The 10,307-nt window shown below is 40.8% G+C and overlaps 1 protein-coding gene across 1 annotated transcript; it reads right to left on the reverse strand.

The window, feature by feature from the left end:
- Positions 1–4,437: 4,437 nt before the first annotated feature.
- On the reverse strand, positions 4,438–5,364 carry LOC116031347 (protein FAR-RED IMPAIRED RESPONSE 1-like). Its single transcript, XM_031273547.1, has one exon. The coding sequence runs from the start codon at positions 5,362–5,364 to the stop codon at positions 4,438–4,440; it is 927 nt and encodes a 308-aa protein (XP_031129407.1).
- Positions 5,365–10,307: the final 4,943 nt, after the last annotated feature.

The raw sequence follows: 10,307 nt of genomic DNA on the forward strand, positions 1-10,307 counted from the left end.
TTCTATTAATAATATTAATCTGAATTATCTTAACCATCTATTTGATTAAATAATTTGACTGCCTTTTTTTCTACCCATTTTAGGCTTAACTCTCTTTGGCTCTTATTAGTGTGTGTGTATATATATATAAAGTTTATTTTGTTGATTAAATAATTACAATATGTCATATTAATGTAAATGTTCAGATGTTCTAGTTTTTTCTACGCGCTTTGTGCGAAAACTTGTGCCCAATATTTAAACTCGATTAGTAAATCATTTTGAAATATATAAAATGTATTTGTAATTTTTTTTTGATTGACGAAATCGCATAAATATTTATGTAAAGTTTATTTTGTGGATGTATTTGAAATTAACACAAGAAATATAAATTCATTGTGATGAATGTATACAACAATAATTTTAAATAATTTAGTCAATAAGTATCTTCCATTGTTTCCAATCTCACATAAAAGTATGCTGCTTCCTGGTCCTATAAGATTTCAAAATGAAAGAGGCAAATGTTGTAACTACTTAGAAAAATCTGCATAACTACAAGTATCAGACACCAAAAAAAAGTGATGCCCTTTTTCTTTTGGGAACTTGATGATTTCTGATACTACAAGAGTTATGCTTTCTTTCCTACACTGCGCATGTTCATGATATATAAATAATCTTGGATAAAAAAAACAAGAATTGAAGAATAATAGGATGTCCATGTGTGCATAAGTTTTCATCTCCCTTCTCCAGTTAGCTTAGAATGAATCAGATTCCACAATCAACATATACTACAGATGCAATATTCCAATTTCAGCAACTTCATTTGCAGAATAAAATAACTTCAAGAATGAAGAAAACTAACAACAATAAATTAATCAACAATTCTGTTAGGTTGAATCCATCAATAATTCTTGCTGAGGGCAAACAACTAAAAAAAAAACTAAATCGAATATTCTGTGTTTCAGGTGGGATGCAATGATTCTATGGTACATTGAAACAATTATGAATATTCACATTTTATGGCTATCAATATGAGAAACCAAGCATATGCATTAAATTGAGACGCCATATAGTACTTGACTGACTGACCGGAATACTTTGGTGTTTTCCTCTTTTCTTTCTTTGGCATTTAGTACCTGACCTGTAAACTTGCTTTCTAGTAGAATGGGGATAGCACTTGGAAATTGTATGAGAAGAAATGCAACAAACTATGGAGGAAGCTCCGCTAAAACCATATTATTAAAATAAAACATTAAACGACTTGCAGTTGCCTCCACTAAACCTTTTTGATCTTGGCATACCTACATATCCACCAATTAAAAGCCTGCTATTAGTGATCTCAAAGAATAAAACAGAAATGAACAAAAAATAAGAAAAAGAAAAAAAGCAAAACTATAGGAGAGCAAGCATGTTAACATGTACAATTTAATCATTATATGTTCTAATGATTTTAAATTCCTTAGTCGCCTCCTTAGTCGAAGATCTCGTCCGCCTCCTTAGTCGCCTCTTCGTTAAAATTTTAAATTCCCTATACGTGATAACAAGATCAAATGAGCTAACTAGGTTGTAAAGAGCAAAAAGACTTCAAGGAAGCATATTCAATTGCCCTTTTCTCCAAGGGATGTCTACAGTAAGCTTTTTATACTGAATACAGAGAGTAAAGTCTGTAATTAATGAATATGTTACAATAGCAAGACCAGAATAGTGTTGACATGAAGAGGGCAGCATGGCAGTAATTAAATGAACAGTACTGCTTACTAAATGCAAAACAGAACATCATAAGAATAGGGCATATAAACATGGCAGAAAAAGAGCATTATCTATTGTTACCCATGTCCCTGATTACCATGTCTCAAAGCATTATTCACATAATACTTCCAAGCTTTAGATATGCATGAAAAACAAAGAAATGAACTGAACTTAGTACCCTTTGAATTTTCTCCATCTTATGAAATTCATTAAAAACACTAATTCAACAAGTGGTTTTATATTTATCTAATGTCTGAGACTTGTTTTTCTGCTACTCTAATGAGATATAAATGACATCTAATACTCACATTAAACTGGAATCTTCAAAATTGAAGTTCAAATAAGGAGAACTCTCCCAAACCTCTTTACCCTTTTTATTCTAGTGTTTTAATTTTGGTATAATTATTATACCATTTAGTTTAGGTAGTATTAGACTATTATTAGTGGATGTTATTATTATTCCAAAACTTTTCCGCTTCTTATTTTCGTAGTGTTCGAGATTCTAGTTCTGGTTGCCGTTGCCTTTTTGCCTTCCGATTCTGGTTGTCGTTGCCTTTTTCTCTTCACCGTTGAACGGCGGCGGGGCGAGTGTAGTGTACTGGTGGTGGCTACGGCGTCGGTGCTTCCGAAGCGGCGAGGTGGTTTAAAGCGTTTACAAGGGCAGCGTGTTGGGAGCGGCGAGGTGGCTGGTGTTTTCATTGTCTTTTCCGGCGTTTACATGTTTCAAATCGTTTGTGGGTTGGAGTCTGAGACTATATCAATGGACGATGGCGGTGAGGGGAGTCGCCGGCGTCGCCCTCCCGGTCTGGCGTCGCAATCTGGCGTTCCAGGTATTTTTTTTTTTGGTTTTTAATTCGTTGTTTGTGTTTTTTTTTTCTGGTTTTCTTATTTTTTTTCTTGTTTTGTTTATATAAAAAAGAATTTTGTTCGCTGGTTATGTTTTTTTGTTTTTTTTTGTTTTTTGTTTTTAATTCGTTTTTGTTGTTCTTGTATTTTGCTGGTATTGCATCTTTGGTGTTTTGTAGATTTTTCATTACACGGTTTGTTGTTCTGTTTTCGTATTCATTTATGCGACTTTCTTTGCTTGTAGATTGATCATGTCTAGTTTACGTCCGAATCACTAGATACAGAACTAGTGAAACGGTTTTCCAAGGCTTTGGAAGCTAATCTTGCTCTTTCCCCTTATACGGACTGGGGAGATGTTCGTCTTGTATGTTTTTTCCCTACTGTTCTCTTTTACTCCTCAATGATGTCAGGATATTTACTTCACCTTAAACCTATAAACTTGTGTGCCAATTACCTAGCAATTCTGTGCACTAGTTTTTATTAATTGGGTATTTTTAAATTGACATATGTTTGCTCTGTTTGCAACTGCTCTTCCCCATGCTTCAGAGTGGCCATTTCTATCTTCTGTGCATGAATTTTGTCTCTTGGCGGTTAGAGATTATAGATAATTCCACAAGATGTCTGTCTACTTCCAACAAGTATGGTCACATACCGGATAATTTGGTATGTTGTCGTTTGTGGGTTTTTATTTCCATTACAAGAATTGTTATACTCCCAAGTTGAACTTTTGAATCATTTCTTTTTCAGCTACTATTGTTGTATGGGTGTTTCCACTCTTACTCAAGTTGCAAAGGCTAAGTGGTGCCTTCATTATGAACTGATGAGGATGAATATGAAAAGGTGTGACACTAACGATATGATTGATTGTGGAGTGTACCTTATGCGCCACAAGGAGACTTACGCTGGACAGGTTGGAACTGCATGGGATTGTGGTCTCGTTAAGGGTGACCAAGCTACATTGGATCACTTTCGCTTGCAGTACATTCATGAGATTTGCACGGCAACTATAAATTCTCACCGCACCAGCAACTTTGCACGTGCTATTCAGTTCCTTTCATCCCTGGGGGATACCTGTTAGAAGTGATTTCGTTTGGTTTTTATTCTTATTTAGTTGGTATTTTCCTTTTGTTAGACAAACACATTTTTGGACTTTTTATCGCATACTACAACGATGTTTATCCCCAACTTTTGCTTCACACTGTTACTGTTTTGGTTTACATAGTTCCCTAAGACAATGTTTATTATTGATCTATGTTTATCTCCTTATACTAGTGTGCCAAGTGCGTTCTACTGGTGTGTGTGCCTATGACTATCCCGCCGTTTGCCACAGACGTTATACTTGTTACCATTCACAACTGTTACAGATAACTATTGATCTATGTTTATCGCCGTTTGCCCGATTGTTATGTCTACTTTGCCACAATGGTTTTACTTGTGTGCGTATTCTACTGCATTCATAACACAATTGGATTTGGTTCTGTTTCACCAAACTCATTTGTGTGCTTAGAACTTTCTCACCGTTTGCCACGGAGGTTATACTTATTACCATTCACAATTGTTACATGTCACTATTGTTTATCTTAAACTATGTGCCCGTTAGTTATGTCTAATTTGCCAGATATGTTATAATTGTGTGCCTATTCGCTCATCACCACATAATAACCCATACCCTCTAACCCCTTACTGCAACATTCTTAATAAATCTAATGGACCTTACTCATTTTTAATGCAACAACTTCGAATAAACGAAAAAATCTTTTACGAAATTGTATTGAACATGTATAATTAAATGTATTTCAAAAAATTAAAAGCATTTCTTTTTTTACTTATTCACTTCTACGCCTTATCATTCTTATTTTCTTTCTTCTAGTTCTTCGGATTCATGAGACAGTTACAAAAGTCGTGTCGGGCTGGTTTTTGTACACATCCATTACACTTGCGACCATCATTCTTTTTCATGTCTGCTGCTTTTTCGCGTGCACTCTTTAAACGCTTCCCACTACCTTTGTTTTTCGATATTGGTGGTGGCTTTATTGTTATCGTAGTGGTTGTTTGTGTGCCATAAAACGTATCAACTAAATCACTGTTTTTCCTTTTCCCCTCTATCATCCCCTTGCTCTTCATCATTTCACCTTTCTTGTAGACCATAAAATTTAATATCTCATGCAAATCTTTAATGTTTCCCTTTGATAGTGCCATGTAGTTGTTGAACTCATTCCATACCTTGCCTGCTAATTTATTCTCATCTTTGTCTTCTGTGTGTGCCTCTATCTCCTTTGCATTACCTTTCTTGGTCCATCTCTGTACTATGTACTTTGGTGGAATCATTTCTGCATCATCGTCCTTTAATACCACAAAAACATGCCTGCACAATATTCCTACTCTGTTGAATTTGCCACACGAACACTGTATTTCCCCCGTTTCTCTTGCATAACTTACTTGAAAACTCTTCGCTTGTCCCTCCTTGATTGTGTACACTGTGATATCTTCAGCTGCTTCTCTCCATGTTATTTTGCACGAAAAACACCCTTCATAAATCTCTGCCTGCACATCGTAGAAGACTGAAATTGTGTATATTGACGCTGCATGCTTCTCAATCAATAAAGGGGTCTTCGTTCTTGGAGTGGAGGTTTCAGTCTCCGCAATTAATTGAGTTTGTCTATGTCGTTGCATTTCTATCACACTATCAAACTGGGTGAAAAACTCTAACAACGTTCCATTCTCATTGATGCAGGATCCAAACACTCCATTTTCTGCCTCTGATCTTGATGTTGTTCGCATTAGGCCACCCATAAATACTCCTTCAAAATACGCCTCTATTCAATGTTCTCTTGCGTCAAATAATTGTGTAAACGACCTATTCTCTTTTAATCCGTACTCTGCCATTATTGCGTGCCAACTCCTCTCAAAATCTTCTCGACCCAACGTTTCGTTCCACACAACAGCATTCAATTTGTTTCGAAACGTTTCATCTTTTGCTAAGGTCACTCCTATCTTTTCAACCAATTTTGTCATGATGTGCCACATGCAGAAATGATGTCTACTCTCGGGAAACACCTGGGTACTACATCTTTCAACGCAGGGTCTTGATCTCTTATTATACATGTTGGTGCTTGCCCCATACAACGCCTAAATGCATTTAGTAACCAGGCATACGATGTTTTATGTTCTCTCGAGTATGAGGCCAGCTCCGAATGTCACACACTTTTTATGGTTGTCAATCCCTGTAAAAGGTACAAACACCATCCTATACCTGCACTCAAACCATAGTTGATACTCATATAGTTGGCCGCACAGCGACAACGAGTTAAAACTGTTAATTAACTCAATAATATATGTACAAATTATTCGTTTACTAAATTTGTTTTTTTTTTAGATTAATCTTTATAGGTTTCTTTAATTGGCATTCTTGTTATGCATTCTAACCACACAACTTCCTATTAAGTGTCACACATTAGCCATACAAACTACTACGAACATTGTAAATAGAACGAACCTGTTTGTGTGGTACGTTGCATCGAACGAAACCATTTCTCCAAACTGAAGGTAATTTTCCTTGGCTATTGGGTCACACCAAAACACTCTACATAGCTGTTGCTCGTCATCAACGTTGTAATCAAACGTGTATGTATCGAACAACGCTTTTTTCTTTGCGTATTTATCTATAATTGATTGTGCATCGACCTCGAGTAGCTGCACCTGAACATCTCTTCTGCAATTCCTAAAGTCAACACATGTAGCACCAATGCTACCTAAACCACCGCCTAGTACATTGTATAGATCAAATGTTTTTGAAGTCCCTATGTTAGCCTTTTCACACGCTACTATGAATGCTTGATGCCCGATTTCCAAGTTGCGGTTTATCTTGAGGAACGATTTTGCCTCTTTGGCATATAAACGGTGTATATGAGCTTCAGTAAACACATTAATTGCATAATGTCGGTCTTTTTGTCGTTCACACATTAATTGTGAACTCTATAGTCTAATGGGTTTTTTTTATCATCATCATAATTCATAGCAGTAACATTTTCTAGTATCAAGCCTAGATTTCAGCACCTCTACTTTGCTTTAGCAATTAGCACCATTCCTGTTTTCAAATTTCTAGTAGCCTCTTTTACAATGTGTGATGCGTTAGTTTTAAAATCCTAGGAAAATGAGCTGCCATTCAAAATTCATACGATAGTAAATTAGTAATGGGTTTTAATTTTAATGATTTTTAGAAATTTTGAAAACATAATTTGAAATGAAATTTAAAAAAAAAACCCGCGGGGCCCGCGAACCCGCACGAGGCGGGCTAGGGTTGGGGGTTCCTTAGCCCGCGGGCCGGCCTGCAAAAACTCGCTAAGGAATAGGCCCGCGGTGGGGCGGGCCGGCCCGCTTTGACAACTCTACTACGAGCTACCGCCTTTGCCGAGCCCACACCGTCGATGACGTCCTAATCTTGGCCGAGCTCCAAATCCTCTCAAGCATAAGATGGATAGCCTAGATGATTTGCTGGATACTGCGGTGTTGGCGACTGAGGTGGCCTTGGCTAACCTCAGCTTTACACGCTATCATGCTCTTCCTTCTCCCTCTCCTAAAGTTGTGGTCACCGAGCTTCTCTCTACGTTCGAGGATGACTCCAAAGACGATACTGTTGAAGAAGCAAAGCCGACGTCGCCTCCACGTACCGCGGCCGAGCTCTCCGCCTTCGACGCCGATCCCACGAGTTTGATAACTAGCTGACTTCACTTGCCTCTTGTCTTCTCAGGTTTGTGTGTAATGCTCATATTTCTCATTTACATACATGGTCGATTCATGTGAAGACTTTGTTCATCGCTTGAAGGCTTGTGCTCCCGCCTTTAAGAGACAAAAGACTACGGAGAATAGCTAAGAACTGCCACCGGCGCCTCGAACTCGCGTATGGCAGAGCTGCGACTCGAGGTCGAGCTCGACCTCCACTATCGCCGACCCTCATGCTCTTGTGGCCAACCCCATGAGGACCATCGTAGCGCCACATACGCCAAGCACCTCATTGAGGTGGAGCCTTGGCCTACTTCCCACGACTTCCCTCCTTTGCGGCGACATTCCATTGGGCGACGTCTTACAGGGCCTCGTCCTTTCCCGCGATCTCGAGTTATGTGAGGGTGCTCCAAACCACCGTCCTTGGTTTGAGGTATGGTTTCATTTGATATAATAATTTGTTTATATGCCATTTGCCTTACTTGAATTTTCTTCTTCGTGCAAGCTCTCGTCCGTTAGTTTGCCTTGGGGGACACCTTGAAGGCTACCCAGACCAACTTAGAGGCTGAGAGGAAGGCCAAGTTGAGCTCTAATTCACGACTGGAGGCGATGGAGGAGAAATGCAAGAAGTTGGATGAAACACATGTTCGACTGTAGACGCTTCGTGCCTAGGATGCTTAGAAGTATGAGACGGCTCTTGCCTCGATGCTACAGGACTAAAGATGCACCGAGGCCTTTAAAGAGGATGCGAGGGGCTTCCTTGCCGAGCATATGGAGGAGCTCTTTGATGATTGGGCTACTACCCCTGCGGGGAAGAACCACATAGGCATAGAGGGGATTCTCATGCATGATGTATGCCAGTTCACCATGTAGCGAGATATTTATGCTGTGCTTCGCCACCGCGATGTGATATTCGACCCCATGGCTTGGGGTTTTCCATTCGGGCTTGACAATCCCGACCTAACTGCCTCGTCCGAGCGCTTAGAGTTGGTGGATGCCATTGCCGAGCTCCGATCTACTTTGTCGCATCATTCAGCCACCGCCTCCCCCACACAGTTTGCTGACTTGCTTCCAAACCTCTCTCTTGATCTTAGGACTGTCGCCACTGTTTCCTTGGACCAAATCCACATCCCCGAGGGTGTTATGATCACCCGCCACCATGACCACAGCCTTGGGACCCAGCAGAGCCTGAGCGTGTTCAAGCTTCACTACGGAAAGAGTGGAAGTATACTGGGCTGGCAGTTGAGGGCCTCATTCTGGCCTAGAACCCGTTCAATGTGGACCCATGGCGATATTCGGGACGCAGCCATAGCCAGATAAAAGGGAACTTCCTTCGACGCATTAGTCAGAGGATTAGCCGGCGCATCTCTAGAGGCCACTGACCGAGAAGCAAAGGCGGCGAGGTCTTCTGAAAACCCCGCGCGAGAAGAATAAGAAGAAGACGACGACGACATGGAAAATGTAGAGAAGGCAAGAAAGCAAGAAAGGGAAAAAGGGCTTACCGAAAGGGCTTGCGGAACTAACACCGAAGAGAAAGAAGCAATGTCAAGTAGGCGACAACGGTGGTAAAACTGCAAAGTGACTGGAGTAAAAGGAACTGGACTGTAGAAGTAGAAAGCGAAAGGAGAGCAGGTGAGCCTTTTATAGAGTCGGAGGAGGAAGGAGATGAGGACGCGTGGACTAAATCGGACAGACGAACGAGCGATGCGATGGCTGGTGGAATGGTTAGCTTACGTAAGTGTGGGAAGGCATTTAATGTATACACGGCGGTTTGAAAAAGGTAATGATGAGGGCGGGAATCATGAACACGGTTGAAGATCGGAAAAGGCAGAAAATGGAAGGTTTTGCGCATTCATGATAGGTGGGCACAGACCGACCTACAGAGGTAAGCCTTAAAGAGGTGATGCGTCGAACCTCAAAGGCCGAGCTAAGAGTGTCACTTGAAAAAGGGAAGATCGGACGGAACTCGGCTTAGTCCTCAGACTAAAGGTCTGAGGGACTAGAGAAGATTCCATGCGATAAGTCAAACCTGGTACGGTTAAAGGTCGGACTGTGCTAAATCTGAGTTGGGTAGAGCTCTCAAACTAAGAGTCTGAGGGACTGGAAGCATAGTTGGGAGAACGGATTGAAGGGCGAAGCTGGAAAGTCGGGGGGAGGTCCTAAGAAACGTCGAACTTGGCTCCGTCAAGCTTAGGTCTTAGGGTCGACCTATCTAGGGTTTGAAAACATCAAAAGACCTCCACAGGCCCTTAAGGGGCGGAGGAATGATTCTAAGGATGGATCAACTTGCTTAGTAAACACATACAAAAGATAGCAAAAAGATGACGATGTTCCATTAATCTAAAGCCCGAAGGCTAGATATAATTACATTCAAAACAACATAGAAGGGCCAATAGTGCACCTCTTCAGCAAAAGACAACAAAAAGCGAGGCTATTATAGGTTAAGCCTCAAACCTACTAGGTCGAAGGAACGACCTTAGAAGAGACAATCGGAGTTGCCGGAGCAAGAACAGAAGCACAGTTGCAGAACACTTCCCAAAAGGCCGTGATGTCTGGTGGAGCGCCATCAAGAGTGTCGCGGTCCAGCATAGCATCGATCTCGTCAAGAAACTCGATGTAGTCAGGGTCTAGAATCAGCCCCTCCGAGAAGATGGGGTCGTGGGACGGTGGTCCAAGAGGTATTGCGACCCAATCGCCTTCTTCTGGCTCAAGTGGAATGTCAATAGGCAGTGAGGGGTCATCACCGGGAAGGAGCTCAACGGACCTCCGACTCTCTTTTCGAGCGGACATTTTGTATCAATTTTGAACACTCCGGTGAAATTTCCAGCCAAATGTCGCCGGATTCTCTTAATCCCACCGATTTGGCTTAATACAATGGGCAAAAATGTAATTTCCACCTTAGTTCATTACTATGCTTCTCTTCGAAATGCTACGCTGAGATTAGAGGGAACCCAACCACCTCGCCAAACTCCACCGTCAGACCACCCATTACCGTCCTCTTTTCTCAAAAAGTA

Source organism: Ipomoea triloba, chromosome 1, assembly GCF_003576645.1.
Source record: "Ipomoea triloba cultivar NCNSP0323 chromosome 1, ASM357664v1".
Taxonomy (NCBI): Eukaryota; Viridiplantae; Streptophyta; class Magnoliopsida; order Solanales; family Convolvulaceae; genus Ipomoea; species Ipomoea triloba.

Excerpts from the sequence above, each read along its gene's own strand:
- LOC116031347 (XM_031273547.1), bottom strand. The coding sequence starts at position 5,364 with ATGGGTGGCCTAATGCGAACAACATCAAGATCAGAGGCAGAAAATGGA.